The sequence below is a fragment of the Aspergillus steynii genome, assembly GCF_002849105.1.
Source record: "Aspergillus steynii IBT 23096 chromosome Unknown P170scaffold_2, whole genome shotgun sequence".
NCBI classification, from domain to species: Eukaryota; Fungi; Ascomycota; class Eurotiomycetes; order Eurotiales; family Aspergillaceae; genus Aspergillus; species Aspergillus steynii.
In genome coordinates this window covers 29580-47896 of record NW_020194399.1, presented here as the reverse complement: position 1 = coordinate 47896, position 18317 = coordinate 29580, and the positions used below count along the sequence as shown (strand labels likewise).

At 48.0% G+C, this 18317-nt stretch overlaps 6 protein-coding genes across 6 annotated transcripts; 5 read left to right on the top strand and 1 right to left on the bottom strand.

Moving 5' to 3' along the window:
• Positions 1–257: 257 nt before the first annotated feature.
• P170DRAFT_443623 (uncharacterized protein) lies at positions 258–2258 on the top strand (the record flags this gene model as incomplete). Its single annotated transcript, XM_024850567.1, has 2 exons — positions 258–1724; positions 1821–2258. The coding sequence occupies 2 exons, from the start codon at positions 258–260 to the stop codon at positions 2256–2258; spliced, it is 1905 nt and encodes a 634-aa protein (XP_024706703.1).
• Positions 2259–3346: 1088 nt separating this feature from the next.
• Positions 3347–4824, top strand: P170DRAFT_78828 (uncharacterized protein). Its single transcript, XM_024855387.1, has 3 exons — positions 3347–3558; positions 3614–4621; positions 4746–4824. The coding sequence occupies exon 2, from the start codon at positions 3691–3693 to the stop codon at positions 4540–4542; it is 852 nt and encodes a 283-aa protein (XP_024706702.1). The 5' UTR covers positions 3347–3558; positions 3614–3690; the 3' UTR covers positions 4543–4621; positions 4746–4824.
• A 166-nt stretch (positions 4825–4990) lies between these two features.
• Positions 4991–6939, bottom strand: P170DRAFT_506436 (MDR family MFS transporter; the record flags this gene model as incomplete). The annotated part of the gene is made up of 4 exons (XM_024854392.1): positions 6665–6939; positions 5830–6599; positions 5393–5766; positions 4991–5340 (listed from the first exon to the last, which is right to left on the bottom strand). Exons 1-4 carry the CDS (start codon positions 6908–6910, stop codon positions 4991–4993), a joined length of 1740 nt encoding a protein of 579 aa, XP_024706701.1. The 5' UTR covers positions 6911–6939.
• A 131-nt stretch (positions 6940–7070) lies between these two features.
• P170DRAFT_433405 (uncharacterized protein) lies at positions 7071–9528 on the top strand. Its single transcript, XM_024848485.1, has one exon. It carries the CDS (start codon positions 7176–7178, stop codon positions 9420–9422), a length of 2247 nt encoding a protein of 748 aa, XP_024706700.1. The 5' UTR covers positions 7071–7175; the 3' UTR covers positions 9423–9528.
• Positions 9529–9676: 148 nt separating this feature from the next.
• Positions 9677–12491, top strand: P170DRAFT_400256 (Zn(II)2Cys6 transcription factor). The gene is made up of 8 exons (XM_024846315.1): positions 9677–9860; positions 9915–9938; positions 9994–10112; positions 10207–10610; positions 10670–10965; positions 11021–11464; positions 11559–11815; positions 11905–12491. The coding sequence occupies exons 1-8, from the start codon at positions 9726–9728 to the stop codon at positions 12422–12424; spliced, it is 2199 nt and encodes a 732-aa protein (XP_024706699.1). The 5' UTR covers positions 9677–9725; the 3' UTR covers positions 12425–12491.
• A 228-nt stretch (positions 12492–12719) lies between these two features.
• Positions 12720–14175, top strand: P170DRAFT_453152 (uncharacterized protein; the record flags this gene model as incomplete). The annotated part of the gene is made up of 2 exons (XM_024851336.1): positions 12720–13011; positions 13100–14175. The coding sequence occupies exon 2, from the start codon at positions 13126–13128 to the stop codon at positions 14173–14175; it is 1050 nt and encodes a 349-aa protein (XP_024706698.1). The 5' UTR covers positions 12720–13011; positions 13100–13125.
• Between the last annotated feature and the right edge of the window lie 4142 nt (positions 14176–18317).

Genomic DNA, 18317 nt, shown 5'->3' with positions numbered 1-18317 from the left:
CTTAGCAAACCACATAGCCGTTGATCAACATTTGAGCCTTCGTGTCCCCCGAACGATCGGAAAGAGCAGTGTCACGTGCGGTCAGCGCGATGACATCATCGCAGACCCGGGCGGTGGGGCGCGGCAGTATATGGCCCGCGACATTTTTCTCCCCGCCCACAGTAACTCCGTAGTCCTTTTCCTTCCCTTTCCTCTTCATCCTTGCCTGTCATTCTTCGGACCGACTTCACCACTCGGCCATTGTCCCCAAACTGACAATGACTGCCCCATTGCCCGGGGCAGACCCCCTCGCCCTCCTGCCTCCCGAGATCGTCCTCCGCATCCTCGAATTCACCCCCATCTCCGCGCTGGCCTGCCTGACGACCGTCTCCAAGGCATGGCACCAATTCATCGACGGCACTCACCAGGATGCCATCTACAGCGCCGAATCCAAAACCAAACAGCCGACCGGAGGCGCCCGTGACTTTGCCTTTTTGTCCGGCAGCACCAGTTTCGCCAAACTGTTCGACGGGACGGCGTCATGGAAGGACCTGTGCAAGCGTCAGACGCTGCTGGCTCGCAACTGGGATCGGTCGCATCCCGTCAGCCGCGAGTCGGTGCTGCAGGTGGGAAACGATCCCGTGTGGCGATTCCGGGCCGACTTCAAGCGTCGCTTCTTCATCTCGACCTCGCAGGCCGGCGGGTTGAACGTCACCGATATGGACACGGGCAACATGCTCTGGCGACTCCCCTCCACGCTGGACCGTGAAGAGGACGCCGTGCGCCCCTTCGCGCATCTCGAGTACCAGGACGGTATGGCCGTGTTCGATCGCGAAGGCGATGCCGTGGAGGTCTGGCAGGCGGACCACGAAGGAGCCGCGCGCGCGGAGTTCCGCCGCATCGCCATTCTGGATCACGATTGCCAGACGCGAGGGTTTCAGTTGTCACATTGGACCCTGTGCGTGGTGTCCACCCAGGGACAGGGCTTTGTCTACGACATGACGCAGCGACCGCCGACACGAACGACGCACCTACGGATCGAAAATGACGCCGTCGGCCACCTGGACCAGAGCGCAGACGTGGTCATCTACTCCATGGGCCCGCGCGGATACCATGCCTACAATAAGACCTCCGGGGAATTCTTGGGCGCGCTGCAGCCCACGCATTGCACCGAGAAGTACCACATCCGGCCCCCGGCGGCCCCCGCTCCCTCTCCAAGCGCCGCGCTGGAGGCTGCCGTGCGACACGGCCCGACGCATGAATTGTTCCGGCCCTGGGAGCCTCGCAATGACTGCCTGGTGCCGATCCATCTGGCCAAGGGGCCGCTCTCGCCGCCGTCCGACCCGGAGCACGTGTGGCACGCGGAAGACGAATGGGGCGCTGGTATGCTGCACGGCGATCTCTTCGTTGGCTTCTCGCGTGCCGGCCGAGTCTTCGTCTGCTCGGACTTCCGAAAGGCACTCTACGGTCCCGATAGCCTGGCCGCCCACAGTGCTCTGCTGGAGTGCGAGACGGACGGGTCCAGTTTCGATCTTGGAGGTTGGTTATCGGTGCGCAACCACCGCATCATGTTCGAGATTCAGGATCGCATCTACGTCGTTGCGCTCGATGACGAGAACCGCGTGCAAGATGTCGATCGACCGGCTCGGGCCTCGTACTCGCTGCTGACGAGCTCCATGCCTCAATTGGCCGTCCCCGTCAGCTTTATGGCCTTGTACGACGACGCCATCATGGCCACCTATACGGTACGTGCTGCCCCTGCCCCCCTGTTTCCGCGTCCCTGGTTGCGACCAGAACCCTCACAATGTAAACGCATTCCCGACTCACGTCCCCCTCTACAGACTCTGGGTTGGCGCCAGTCCCTGCCCAACGTCCCCGGCGACGTGCAACCGCAACAGCGCCAAGGCCGCGGCCGCATCTTCCCGACCAAGGCGATTCGTATCGTCAGTCTGGCCCCCGACCTCTCGGACAAGCGGTCGGACGACGCGACGCCGGACGCGGCGCCGACGGACGACGGGTCGTTCCATTCCGAGCGGCAGCATCCGCCGGCCGATGAATTTTGGCGTTCGCAGGCCGGGCTGCTGCAGCTGGTCAGTATGATCGGCGGCGATTTGGGCGAGGACGACGAAGACGAGGACGACGGAGATGGGGTTATCGTGACGGATTTCCATGACGGCGAGATCGACGGGGAGTGGGTGGACGAGGAAGAGTACGATGGAAGTTCGAACACCGAGGCGGAGCACGAAGAACCGCATTCCCATGCGCCCACGGGGGTCTAAGTCGGATCATCGTCTTCGGCTCGAGGGGGATTTTGTACAGGACGCAATGTATGTGCAATAGCTCCCCGACAATAGAGATCCCTCCGCCCGACCAGACAAGACTGACGTAGCCGGGGAGACCCTGATCGCCGACCGGCTTGTCGCGCAATGCAGGAGGCGTGCATAATGAATGACTTTCGTAGGAGGCAGAGTTTGACGCTGGTCGAGCAACGGATGACTCAGCACGGCCTCTGTTTGTTTTTTTTTTTTTTTTTTTTTCTCTTTTTTTCTCTGTTTTTCTCTCATTTTCTTCCATCCTCTTGACAGATCCCAACAGACCCGGACAGACCAGCCCGACCGGCAGACGTGGGTTTGTCATGCCAACACCAAAAGCCGGATTAATCTATTTTATCAAGGCTGTCCGTCATAAGTCAGACATGCCCGAGACCGAGCTAATCAGAATGCCCTTCGCTCATCCCACGGACCCATCGTGTCTCAGCCACACTTCGGCCGGCCTTATCGCGAGGTGGTCGCCTAACATCCACGCCGCCACAGCGCACACGCGACCTGCCAGACCCTGAGGGATACGACGGACTGCGACACGGTCTTGCATTCCAGCAAGGTGACTCGGCAGCCGGGTCCTGCACCAGACTTCCGCTGCTGGGCTGAAAGGACGAACGATCCGAGTTGCAGACGGCCTTGAGCCCGACCTCAAAGGCGGATACGGGGGTGGGTCACGCAACTCGAGGACGCCGTCATTGCTGATCTCGCCCTATGACCCGCCAACCTGGAGAGAGCGAGCGAGCGAGCGAGAGAGCGAGAGACGGAGAGGAACTCTCGGCTCCTCCGGACCATGTCTCGCCGGTTATCCGTGCGAGCCTCCCGAATCACGGCATCGTATCGACTGGCGAGCTATTTTTACCCACTCTCCCACTTCTATTCTCGGATGTCGAGAGATCAGACGCCCTGCTTGACTTCGTACATGTCTCTCATGGCCGCTGTCCGTTGTCCGTTGTCCGTTGTCCATGACAGCCATGATCCTGATCGTCGGCGGGAGATAAGCGGATTAGTTGCGACTCATCGGGGTGGACCCTGACTCGAGCGATGGATGGCAGGGTTTCTCCCGCTACTATCAATAGCCTGGCAAAGGCTGGAACTATCTTGCGGCGGACCCTGAACGGTCGGGCTCTAGTCGTGCTTGGGGACCGGGGTGGTTCCACATCCAGTCCGGAGTATGGTCTCTCGCGCTGAGTGAGAGCGAGAGTGAGAGGATTGTATGGTGCCCAGGTCGAGTGCCGCCAGATCCGAACGCTTATAAAAGGTCTCGTGGTTCTTCGCCATTTGTTCTGGTCCCCAGTCTGATCGTTCTACACCAGTCTATCGTTACTTTGCCCGGGCAATCCACCGTCACTCGCTTTCTACCCCCAACTGCACCGATTGCCTTCTGCCCACCATGTACTTCTCCGTGACTCTGCTGGCATCCCTGGCGGGCTCTGCCCTCGCTCTCCCCGGTCGCCACACTCCCATTGCCAACGGCACGGTGACCCCTTCCAGCTCGTTCTCTACTCTGGTTCCTACCCCGAGCAAGAACGGCACCGTCACCACCCACTACCCTCCCACCACTGGCAACCCCCAGAGCACGGGAGCCACGGTCACCGAAACCGGCTCCGTGTCCACCATCACCTCCACCATCACCCGGACGACCTTCGAGCCCTGCTCGACCGCCGTCAGCACTCGGGATGGCACCACCTACTACAGCACCTGGCTCAGCACCTCGCTGTATGAAACCACCACCTGCTTCACCACCACCGTCGGCTCCACCCCGCAGACCACCGTCACCAACCTCCCCGGCACCGCCGAGACCACCGTTCCCACGGCGCACCCCGGCGGACCGGGCGCGTCGAACTGCCCGGCGCCCGTGACGGTGACGGTGACCGAGACGGTCAAGGAGGGCTCCGGTTCGGTTCCCACCCTCCATCCTGGCAAGCCCTGTGCGCGCTGCGAGACCGTCACCTACACCAACACCGAGGGACACACCAAGACCATTGTCATTCCCCCGTCCGGGGAGCCCACCGCAGAGCCCACGGGTGAGAAGCCGGGCCATTCGACCGCGACGACGACTGTCCTTTCGGGCACGGAGTCGGCTACCACTACGGCGAAGCCCACTTTTACGCACACCCGCCCCATCGGCAACGGCACCTACCCTTCCCACACGTCGCCCGTCAGCAGCTCCGTGGGAAGCGGTAGTGCGCAGCCGTCGATCACTCCCTCCCTCCGCCGGGTTGCCTGGAAGCCCATTTACTAGGGGACCAGAAGTCTGGTAAACCCCGGGACCAAGGCTGATACGCGCAAGGATATTTTATGGACTGAATGAGTGTCACGAGGTAATTTAGCACTATTAATTCTGATTCGGATTTGCCCTACATACAGTAATAAGACCGCACCGATTGTTTTTTTGGCCTGACTTTGACTCTTTCTTGTTTGTTTGATGTGTTTCGTGTCGTTCAGATAAATCAGATAGAGACTGTTACGATAAATATACTGTTGTGCTTCATATTGGAATCAGCTTCGTTGTACACGCTCTCTTCCCGTGTTGCTACAATATATATTTCCCAGTACCTCAGGAAATTCATCCCTGGTAATTCGGGTTATCATGGAATGGTCTAAAGTACATACTATTACCCTCTGAACCGACGAGGATAGCCACTCAGCCCGGCGCAGATTATGTATATCACCGTAGGCCAATTCTCCCCTTAGGCCTGCAATTTTTGCGATTCAACCACCCGAGCTGCAGCCTTATCCTCTGCCCTCTTATCGTCATGAGAAGGCAGTTTCTTGAAGGGAACCAACAACGCCAACACAACCGTCAGTGCTGCACCGGCCAAAGCGAAGGCAAAGACATTCCTGATCCCAACCATATATGCATCGCGGACCAAGGCCAGCTCCTCACCCTTGAAGGCATTCTGGAGCTCGGACACCCCGATGGCAAGAATCGTCTGCGGATTCAGATGAGGGGCAGTGGTGGCCAGTCGTTTCAGCAGGTAGTTGTTGAAGAGTGAATTCCCGGCCGCAACAAAGTAGGCACCGCTGATGGATTGACACACTGGCCCAAGGGATTAGCAGACAGGCAAGCATCGTCGAGTTGATGAACTTACTAAAAGCAACCCCCATGGTTGCCGCCACAGTTTCCGGCTTGGCGAAGCCCTGCAGCGCGGTGATGGGAACCTGGTTTCCAAGACCGATTCCGAAACCAAAAGGAATCTGGGCGCCAATATACCACGCCTTGGATGCGTCAGCTCCGATGCGGTAGATTAGTGCGGCGCCCAGGATGGCAATTAGGCCGCTAACCAGCTGGAATGGCTGCAAGTGGCGTGTCTTGCCAACCAGAACCCCACTAAGCAGGGCTCCACAGGTATAGAAAGCCATGAATGGAATGCTGTTAACGCCACTTTTGATGGCAGACATCCCGTGAATCGACTGGAAATAGATGGGGAGGTAAAATAAAATTTGGAAGTTGGCCAGGTTCGCGCTGAGAAAGTTAGTCTGTTGGGTCCAGCCTGAAACATTGCAAACACCATGGAGGTTGACTCACATCCACGCATACAGGAGATTCGACCATGTCATACGGGGCTTGAGCATTCGCAGGGGCATAATAGCATAGTCACCCTGAAACCACTCAATAACGAAAAAGGCAATGGTCAACAGGATCCAAACGACCAAGGTTGCAATCACTGAGCCGCTACTCCATGGTTTGCCCAGGCCCCCCCATTCCATGGCCAGGAGGAAGCAGACAACCGAAGTGAGCAACAAGGTCCAACCGGGGAGATCTAGGTGGCGGAGGATTTCCTTCCACGCGGCAGAAGTTGGTTTGACATGTTTTGGCATTCGCAAGAAGAGGAACTGCAGCACGATGGCCGTGCCACCCACCGGCAGGTTAATCCAGAAACACCAGCGCCAGGTGATTTCGCTGGTAAACACCCCGCCCATGAGAGGCCCAATGGTAGTAGCAATCATAAACACGCCCATCCACAGGCCAATCAGCATGGGACGGGCCTTGGGTTCGGCCGTGAAGTTGATGATCAAGATGGAGCCACCGAGCGTGCCGGCACATCCCCATCCCTGGATGGCGCGGCCAACGATGAGCGCAATGCTATTCGGGGCGGCCGCCGCCACGATGCTTCCGACTAGATACAGGGCAAGCGCCGTGATGTAGGTGTACTGCGCTGAGAAAAATTTGTACATCTTGCCCCAGGGGGCGGATGTTGTGGCGACGAGAAGGAAACATGCGCCGCTGTACCAGCCGATGTGGTCCAGCGCGTGAAATTCGCTGGTGATCTGAGGAATTGCGGTGGCAACAATACCCTGTGAACATGACGGCGTCAGTTGCATTGAAAGGGCATGAAAGGGCACATGGGAATGCCACCCACGAGATCCAACGCCGCGATGAGAGTGCTCAGATTCAAAGTACACATGATGATGATCAAGCGGACGGGGGTCGCGTATTCGAGCTTGTGATCACCGCTGTTACCGTCCTCAGAGGAACTCCTAACGCCATCATGGCCTTTCGTTTCCACATCATCTAAGCAAGGTGAGGGTGCCTCGGGGTTGGGAGCGCCAGTTGGGAGAGGGGCATCGATCTGGCTCGAGTCGGGGTCGGGGGTCTGCCGTGGCATGTTGATGTTGTCATTGCATTAGGATCGCCAGGGAATCGAGACGCCTGCGCATCATATTTAGACGATATGAAAAGGACGAGCACATCAGCTCGACCGGCGTCGCGGCGGACGAAGCCAACAGGAAATTAGGGCAAGTCTGAGCGGCTGACAAATGCGTGGTCTCGTCCGCCGCGTTTACGGGCGAATCCTTCTACTTCTCCTCATTCTCCCTCTCCTTTCTTTGGAGTATCCTTGTTCTTCCGACCACCCCCGATTGATATTCATTATGACCATGGGCACTGCAACTCGCCGGCACTCCGCCGCCGAGCCGGACAATTCGCCTGCCGCGAAGCGTAAGAAAGTGCGCCGCGGAACCCACAGTTGCTGGGAATGTAAGCGGCGCAAGATGAAATGCGTCCTCGAGCGCCCGGACGACGCGATCTGTATTGGCTGTCACCGCCGTGGCACGAAATGCGTGAGCCAAGAGCTCCCGGAGGAAGCATCGGCCCCCCTGGATAGCCCCGGTCAGCTAAGGGAACGACTGCGCCGGGTGGAAGCGCAATTGGATCGGTTTTTGACGCACGCTGACGCCGGCATTCCCACCCCTGCATCCTCAGAACCTCAGCCGGTCGGTGCCGATGAACACCCACCTTTCTCCTCCAGGGGGGCTATTGAAACTCACTCCTCGCGTCGGCCGTTCACTGGATGGGATGACGCCGCTCATGGGCCGCCATCTACGGTGGCTGCGCGTCCCGAAGCCGGGCCACATGGCAGCCTGTCTCGCACTCTTTGGGAGGCCTTACCCTCGCAGCAGGATGTTCATCGGATAAGTCAAGTGAGCGGTCGCTATTGCATTCCATTCCATGAAGTCCTGACCACCCCGCCTGCCATGCTCGAACAAGATGGCCTCCGATCCCAACACCGTCTGCTGGAGGTTCCGGGGCGACAGGCACATCCGGTTCTAATCGCCCGGCATATGCTCTATCTCGCCAGCTTCTTGCAACATCTTCAACCCGATGGCCACGAGGAGATCCGTAGCCTCTCAGAACCGTTGCAGGACATGCGGGATCGATTGGCTGAGACCGCCACCAGCCTTGTGACAAGCAAGGACGCTTTTGTGGGCAGCATCGAATACTTGGAGTGTGTTATGATCGAGAGTCTCTATCAAGCCGACTGTGGATTCCTGCGCCGCAGCTGGATGACTGCTCGCAGAGCCATGGTTATTGCACAATCGATGGGCTTTCACCGATCGGGCAGCGTGCACTACCAGGCCCTGGATCCGGATTCCAAGGCCGATCCGCACTTCATGTGGTTCCGCATAGTCTTCTATGATCGCCAGATGTGTCTTATCCTCGGCATGCCGCAAGGGACGCTCGACCGCAGCATGGCGAGCGACGCGACACCCACCCAACTCTCGCCCGCCGGCTGCCTGGAGCGTATTCACTGTGTAATCGCCTCCCGGATCTTGGAGCGCAACGAGACCAGTCCTGAGAGCTGGCAATACGCCTCGACACAGGCCATCGAACAAGAACTGCAGCGAGCGGCCCGCACCGTGCCTAACCAATGGTGGCTGATGCCCAATCTCGGCAGTCAGACGAGCAACCCCCAAGCGCTGTTCTGGGAGATGCGGCAGTTGTCGGAACAACTGTGCCACTACAACCTACTCAACCAGCTTCATCTCCCCTACATGCTGCGGCACGCGGTCGAAGATCGCCGTGAATACTCGAGACTTATCTGTGTCAACGCCTCGCGGGAGATCCTGTCCCGTTTCATCATGCTGCGCCGCTGGAATCGGGTGGCATTCAGTTGTCGGACCATTGACTTCACCGCGCTGATGGCTGCCATCACGCTGCTGCTGGCACACTTGGAGAGCCATCGCTCTCCACCGACCGACAACTTCCTGGTGGTCCAATATCCGGGTGACCGCGCTATGATCGAAAAGGCGCAGGAAGATATGGAGGGCCTGGATCGGGTGAACGAAGATCCCCTGAGTGCGCGGAGTGCCGGCCTTCTTCGCCACTTGCTTGCCATTGAGGCCAAAGCGGCGGACGGCGATCTTCAAAGCGCCCTTAGTCTCAGCGTGCAGGCATCCGGGTTTGAGACTCCGGCCACTGACGAGTCCACTCACGACGGCAGAGTCGCTTATATCCCTTACTTTGGCGTCATTAAAACGACAAGCAGAACCCAGCAAGGCAATAGGACTACAGCCCAGTATTCTCCGAAAGCAAACTATCGAAAACCCCGACCAGAAGTGGTTGTTGAAAGAGAGATGCAAACACAGCCAGCACTTCCCGTGTCCACTCCGCCATCGCTATGGCCCAGTAGTGCTAACAGTGCGGCTATTTTTGCACCGCTGCTCTCCACAGTTATCTCCGAAGATTCTTTGGAACAGCCCGAGAGTCCAGATCTGACAGGAAGGGCTCTAGAGTATTCGTTTGACAATATGGACTTGGCCTTCTTGAATAACCTAGTGAGAGGCGTTGGAGACATTGGGGATATTGGGGCTGACTGGACCGGCGGACCAGGAGAATGAGTGGGGTATGGCTGCTATCCACATGCGCGTTCAGAGTTTACGTCTACCTAATCCCTATTATCATTACATATGTCGACTTATGTATATAACACAGATTACTTCGTTCCATATGTAGCAAAGTTGCAGAGTTTTACCTGCAGTCCAGCGTGGATGACGGAGACGGAGCGCCAAGAACCCGAACCCGCGCGGAGTTCCACATCTGCAGCTCCGGGCGCTCTTCACCTTCTGATGCCGCTTCAAACCAAATCATCCATGAAGAATTTCGGTACTTGAGAAGAGGAAAATATCCCACAGTGATTGAGGATGATGGACTCTCTGATTCGCTCCAAACGTCGAGTTGCCGATTCAGCACCGGAAGATTCGGAATTGGATAACGAGCTAGCCGGAGACTCCGAGAACCAGACCGCGTACGACGAGACATTGGACCGAAAGCAAGCTGTAAGCACGTATCCTACATGCCATTTTAGAATGATTTACACTAACAAGCAGTAGTGCAATCGCTGTCGGCGACGCAAGGTATGTCACTTATGCTCGCAGATACCTCTGGCCAAACAGAACTTATGGGTGACAGATCCGATGTAACCGCGCCATTACGTGCTCAAACTGTGCCCGATCAAGATCAGACTGCTCTTATCCGGCTATCGGGCACCATAGAGAGAAGCGACAGCGTATACATATGTCAGCTAAACAGTAAGCCGCTGGACCCGCTGTTATGATCTCCGTTGTTTTCTTTTCTCATGTTACACGTTGCCTTTAGGAGCAAAATTTGACGCTAGGTTCAAAGTGAACAGAAAATAGATCGTATATTCGAAGTTCTCGATGAACTCAGAGTGAAAGTGGATAATTTATCTCAAGAAGCCCACCCGCGTTTGAGCGGTGGCCATAATGAGGAAGCAACATCTTCTAACGTCGAACCCGAGAACCAACCCTCCCTTCTGAGTCATGCTGTGTTCGCAAGCCAGTTTCTGAGAGCCCTTTTTGGCGAGTCTAACGGCCCAAGGGAGCTTGTCCGGAAAATGGAGTTGTCTCTGGGCGCATTGCATGGGGTCATTGATTCTCAACGCCAACAAAAGACCACATTGCACAATGTGTATCCGTATGCCAGGACAATGCCCCAGGGGACTAGCCTTGGTGGTCTGCGAATGCCCCCAGTCGAGATCAGCCTTGAATGCCTGCAAAAGGCCAAGGGTATTATCCCCGGCGATACTCTACAAGTGATCAATACTAATGTGTCAAAAATCACCCAGAATGTCAGCGTGTACAATTCTTTTGGCTTAGTGAATTTGTTTCCCTTTCTCAGTTCACTGAATACCTGGTCAAAGTTTACTCACCCGGCCCCAGCTCTAACACTGAGAGGATCATTGTGCTGGGTGGCATATTTTGGCTTTTTTGTGAGTGTGCTTTGGACACTGCCGATGCGCAAACGCGTGAAAGATTTTGGAATCAGGCAGCTCTCTCTCGGGAGGCGTTGGAGACCGACTTATATCATTTACCATTCCACACCCCGATCAACTTTGACTCCGTCCTAGCCATGAGCATCGCGGTATACAGTACCAAAAATGTTTGAATACACAGGACACGATCTAACCTCACTCCAGGCATCATATTGTTTTCGAACCGGCAAAATATCAGCAGCCTGGAATTTTACCACCAACGCGGCACATTTATGTCAGGCCTTAGGCTTTCACCGACCGCATGTGCTAAGTGCTGACTCTCCAGATTTGAAGCAGCGCAAAGCCAAATTACTGTGGACCATCTTCACTTTAGAGCGGAACTTATCTTTACAATTGGGCAGACCGTCTACCTTCCACGTGGATGATATCGCTCTGCCCCAGTTGAGCGTTGCTCCAAACACAACAGCAGACTTTCCGTTCAATATCACACTCACCAAACACATCCACGTAGCCGCCTTACAGGGGAGAGCATACAATGAGATCTACAGCCTTGGGGCTCTCTCTCAACCGATTGAAATCAGAACCCGCCGTGCAGAGAAGCTTGCTAGTGAACTACGAAACATTCTGGAACATGAGGATGAGATCGAGGTAAGGGGATACGTCTTATACCATCGAATGCGACTATTCGATAGCCTTTGTACTGTCTCATGATCTTCATTCATCGGAATTGACCTATTCGAAGACGAGATACAGTGAAGCCAGACGCCATGCTTTAGGGTCCACTCTACATGAGCTTTTCCAGTGTGCTGCCAGAATCAACGAGCTGTCGCTTCTTACGCTGTTATATCGTGGCATACCTCCTGATAAGTCATCTGATATAGCATTTTGCAATGAATGTGTGGATACTGCTAGAGCAGCGCTCGAGGAGCACCAACGCAGCATATCTATCATCACCAGCTCGCATGTGAAAGGGCACCCGCTTGAGATGTATATCAATTGGTACAGTAACCTTCCCTGGAGCAGAGTTTTGGATTAAATTTGACTTGGCTCGCACATCAACACAGTATTTGCTAAGCATACCAAATCAGGTCCTTTCTTCTATTTCCATTCTTTCCCTTCATTGTCCTCTTCTGCCATATAGCTCAGACATTCGACCAGAGTGACCTTCATTTACTAAAAAGCGTTGTTGAAACCCTCGAGTCGATACCTGAATCGGCATTCTATCAGACACACAGCAAACAAATCCGTCTATTCCGGGCTCTGTACGATGTTGCGCAGACTTACATTGAATTGAAAACCAGTGAAGTCGAGCCACAAATCGCTAGTTGGGATTTCAACCAAATGCTCACCACCATAGGAGTTCCATTTCTCCCTCAAGCTTCGGATTCGCTTTTACATTCCACTCATATAGGAACTGCCGATGCAATGCCTATACCTACGATAGATGGAGCCGCGTCGCACTACGTGAATCAGGGCTTCGACGATGTCCCGGGATCTAGCGGTACATTTACCGCGGAGATCGATGAGACGGCACTGGAACTTGGAAATTGGTTTCAGGGAAATCACGAAATGTTGAGGCTGTTGGATGATAGCTATCTTCGACAATAGGGACTTCAGTGTCCGTGAATATGTCTTCGTATAAGTGGCTGTTTTGCGGATCCTGAATTGCAATCGGAGTCTTCTCAGTCGTACTCTTACTAAGTTATGGTACTGGTCACCCAGAGCAGATGGAATATAGTAAATCCTAATCCTCTGGAGTGTTGACTGTGTTCAATGTACGGAGTCCCAGTGAAACCGTTTTTTAAATCCGGTAATCTGCTGATCAGAGAACCAAAGCTTTAGGTTTGAGTCCTCAGTGGGCAATGTGAACACCTAGGTGGTGGTATTATCAGATGGATGGTCCACCGAATGTCTAGGATAATATTCTATCTGAATCAACAGATCAACGTAAACACGCCTACGTGAATGGAAAAGCCCAGTTCATGCGGCCTGACGGAGCGCCAAGACTCCGCTGCCCGCGTAGTGATTGACTGCGGACTGCGGACGGCTGAATTCCGACGCCCGCTCTACTCCTATCATCCCTCGGGTCGTATCTGCTATTAAAGGCTCCCAGTCCTGTCTTTTCGCTAATTAAGTTCTATACTCCAGGGAGAACTTGATAACACCCCCGCCCCCCATTTGCTTCATTTCACTAAGTGACTTTCCCCTAAGGAGAACCCCTCCTGCATTTGGATTGTACGAATTTCAAACGAGTTGAATGCTGACGACTTCCGGTACGTACAGGATCAAATCAGGCGAAAGAACAGATCATGAAATACTGTGGCGTTGTCTATGATGTTGGCCTGAAGTTTGGGGACCACGGGTTTTCAGTCGAGCCATTTGACCCCCCTCGGGTAGAATACGACATGCGCGTCATTGCCAACGAGATACACGCCAACGCGGTGCGAATCGAGGGAGAGGAGATCAGTCGACTTGAAACGGCCACACGGGCCGCTCACTCGGTGGGACTGGCGGTGTTTTTCAACCCGTGGAAGATGGGCGAGGGCGTCGACGAAACGCGTGACTATCTTAAAGAAGCCGCAAAGACAGCCGAGCGACTATATCAAGACGGGGTAAATCTGATTTTTGTTGCCGGATGTGAATACACGATATTTAGCAAAGGAATCTTCCCGGGAGAATCGTGGAATGAGCGTGCAATGTGGCTTGGTTCTCATTTGTCGGGCGGCCATGCGTCGGACGATGTTCCGCGGGCATTGCGAGAGAAGTCTGTCGAACTGAATGAAGTCCTGCGCTCTTTTGCTGGCGTGGTTCGCAAGGAGTTCTCCGGGCTATTGACGTATTCCGCTGGTACCTGGGAGCTGGTAGACTGGGACATCTTCGACATCGTTGGAATCGATTACTATCGCCGAGGCGAGACTGAGGAGAAGTATATTTCAGGTCTCCAGCGCTATCGGTTCGGAAAGCCCCTGGCTGTTATGGAAGTCGGGTGCTGTGCATACGAGGGAGCAGCGGGCCGCGGGGATGGCGGTTTCATGCTTCTGAAGGGCACGAATCCAGATGGTAGCGGCATTTTTGAAGGCGACATTGTCCCAACCCGGAGCGAGCGCGAACAGGCAGACTATCTGAGCAGACAGCTTGACCTGCTCTCCGGCGCGGACGTCCACGCAGTCTTCGTCTACGTCTTCTCGTTCCCTTGCATGCCAAAGGGAGAAGGGCCCAGTGACCTTGACATGATGTGTTTTTCATTGGTCAAACATTTCCCTGATCAGGATGGCAAGTCGAGGGCTATACCTGCGTGGGCGCCGAAGGAATCCTTTTTCCGAGTTGCTGAGTTCTTTCGATCCATCCGGCAGCTTTAGATTTAGTCGGCCACATTTTCCCCGGGGAATTCATTATGTTTCTGTACTTAGAATTTGTCTCTACCAAGTGATATCATTTCCTTCACCTTCAGCTGCCACAAGAATCGACACGCCCTATCCCACCGGGCCAAATGGGATGCACCCCCGTCCCATCGGTGCGGATCTGTAGCGGGCGCGCTGATTAGCCGGCCCAAACCCTACCCGGGGGTGTATCTTATATAATTTCGCGGGTGTATCCTATTTAGATTAACTAGCCTGATTAGGCTTAAAATTAAATAAGAAATAAATTAAATAATAAATTATAACTATATAAATTTTAAAATAATTATTTATTAAAATCAGCTAAAAATAAGTATGTAAAGTATATAGGTTAAATTATTAATTTTTTATTAGGGTATGCCAAGAAAATAACAGAAAATAAATAATTAACTATCTTACCTCTGCTCTTTTAAGGCCTCTTAAAACTAGTACTCCTTAGAGTATCCTTTAAAGTACTTTTTAGAAATAAGTACCCCTTTATCCCACAGGCCCTAGAGAAAAATATGTGATTTAGATTTAGAATATTAAGCAGAACAGCCTATAATTGGCTATTTAATTAATAATATAATATAGTTTTTTTTTAATTTATTATATAGTTTTTATTTAATTTCTATACTCCGATTTCTTTCAAAATTGGATATAATATTAACCTAGTATTTATTTATAATTATTTAAAAAATAAGGCTAATCTATCATAAATTATATTTATAAAAGCTAGTTTTTAGTAAAGGATTATTTTATTAGGGTACTAATTAAGATAATAATTTATTTATAAATTTATATATATATATTTGTCCCCCCAGATACCCTGTTATAAGAACTAATTTATTTTTAATCCTTATTTTATATTAAGCTTATTATTCTTTATTTATACTAGTTAACCCAGCTATTATAAAATATTAAATTTTTATATAAGTAAAAATATTACTAGTAATTATCTGCAAAATATACCAGTATAAAATATAATCTAAGAAAGTTCAGCGCTATTTAAAAAATAAAACTTATTTATTAATAATATACTAAGATATTATCTAGATCAGTAAAATAATTATATAATAATTTAATCTTATTTATAAGCTTATTATAATTAATTAGCCGCAGTAGCTAGAATAGCCTATTACTAGATTACTAATTTATACTAATAAATTATTATATTAATAAAGCCCCTAGTGCTAATATATAACCTAAAATATTAAAACTATATATAAATACTAATATAAGATATATTAATAGTCCTAGTATCCCAGATATAACCGGATTTCCTAGACTAAACAAAAACAAGCTAATTCCTAGCTCATATAAATATATATCTTAGTTTTATACTAGTATATATTTCTCACCCGGCATAATTCCTAAAATATTTTTATTATTTATAATAAGGATTTCCCCCCTAATAATTCTAACACGATTAAGCAGGCATTATAAAAAATTAAAATTATATAAATTAAGATTTAGACTATCTATAAAATATAAAAAATTATTTAAATATATAAAATTATTAATATAAATTTATAGCTCCGGATAACCGGGTAGATTATATATTTAAAAAATATTATCTCTTATAATTTAACACACAGTATTATTATATCTAAGACTAAAAAGAATATTATAACGCCTGATGATCTGGTTAAACAGGAAATATATTAATTATAAATAATAATAAAATAACTTATACACAAGTGCCAGCAAACAGTCTAATATAATAGTTTTTTAATTTAATTTATTATAATTTAATCTAATACTAGAGCCGCGCCCCTGTACTAGCTGTTATAAATATATATAAATACTAATAATATTACTAAATATATTTAACTATAATAATAAATCCTTATATTTATTACCCGCACATAGGCCCCCCACAAGTAAACTAATTTTTTATATAAAATAATTCCCTAGTAACACAAGTAATGGCAGCAGCTATAGGTATTAGCTATATAGCCTGAGCTTAAATCTAAACCCGAGCCCGAGTTATAAAACAAAAATATTAAAATTAATTTAATAATTAAGTAAATAATAAGCCTGTTAAAATAATAATATCTAAAGTTTTATATTAAGCTACTAAACCAGAAATAACAGAGATATAAATATAAAAATATATTTATATATATTATAATAATACAGGGCTGGAGCTATAACTAGTAATAAAATACTAAAAACTACTCTTTAATTTTATCATAAGTAATTAAAATAATACAGTTTATAATAATACAAAAGGCGCTATAACTAGATCTAGATTTTAAAATAATTATTTAAATTTAATTATAACAGATTAGCTGTATACAGTAGGTACTAGCTAGTGCGGATAATATACTTAAAAATCTAGTACTAGATAAAAAATATAATAATATAAATAAAAAAACTATCTATAAACTAAGTATTAAAGTATTATTACCCCCCTTATTATTTTTTATATTATTTATACAGGCTAGTAGCTAGGAGCCCCAGTTATTAATAGCTTCCTGGATTTATTATACAGGCAAGTTATTTTAAGAGTAAATTAAATAAATAATATAAATATTTATAATACAGGGTATAGCCGGGCTAATATAAATATTACTAGACTAATAAATATATAAATTAAAAATTTATTATAATATTATAATAGCCGGGCATATTACCTAATATAAGAGTAAGAAAATTAAATACTAGTATTTATAGTTTACTATTAGCAATTTTCACAGATTTATATATAGGCTAATCAGGGCCATATAGTAGATCCTATATAATATATTAGAGGTTTAATAGATATAGAAGATCCCGGCTATTTTATAATATATTATTTATAATAATTTTATATAATAAATAGTAGGATAGAGCTTTCTAAAAAACAGGCGCACGTAGTAGTTAGTTAATAAATAATAATAAATCTATAATTAAATATAAGCCGAGCTAGTACTACAGGCGTACTTAATTATATAATAATATTAATATTAATTATATCCTCCGGCTGTGATATAGTACTTTTAGTAAATAGCTTACTTTAAAAAAAAACTAGCTATATTAATATAGATAAGCAGTAGGTAGCTAGCACAGATATCCGAGCTGCTAAGTATCTAGTATATTAATATAATAACTAACTAATAGTATAATATATATATTAAAGATAGGCTGGTAGTAATAATTAATATATATTATAAAAGATTTTATACTAGTAATAATATTAAACTAATCTATCTACTAATATCTGCCGCAGAAAGTCAGGAAGCTATTAATATAATATTTATAATTTATTTTATTATTTATATAATAGCTAAAGGTATAATAAATATAATAAAAATTATTATTTAATTTACCCGCGTATTTTTTCTACTAGGAGGATATATTTATCTAGGGCCTTAATCCCAGAACCTAATACTAATAATTTTTAAAGCAGTTACAGAAAATATTTAAGCATAAAATATAAATATAGTTATACATACCAGTCTATCTCTAAATATACCGCAAAATTATTATTAGGATTAACTAATAGTTTCTGCGGCTATCTAGTATATTTATATATAATATATAAAAGGCATAAGAGGGGACAGCAGTAGTACTTAACCCTAATATAAAAAATAGAATAAACCCAGAATAATAAATAGGCTATATTATAAATTTATAAGCAGTATATTTATTTTATCTGGCTAATATTATATATATACATAAGATCCTAAAACAGACAGATATAATAATATATTAATAATAATTATTTTAGTTTTTTAACACAGACTAATACTAGTTTTTAATATTTATATTAATAACACACCTATTATCTATACTGGCTAGCACTAAACTCCTATAAAAATAGTTTTTATAAAAGGCAGAGGCAAAGAAAAACTAGCTCGCCTGATAATATAAACTATATATAACTAACCCGGGTTAAATATTATATATAATAAGTAAACAGATGTATATTATATTATAGAGGGTCTAAAATCCGGCTATTTAAATAATCTAAGATAAACTAAGCCTAATAATTATAATAATATTTATTAGCAGGGGAAAAAATATATTATTTATATTACTAATATTTATCACGCCTAGAGGAATAATAATTATAATAGTTTTATTAATAATATTTTACAGGGATATAATATAATAATACTAGATATTTAGACTTTTAT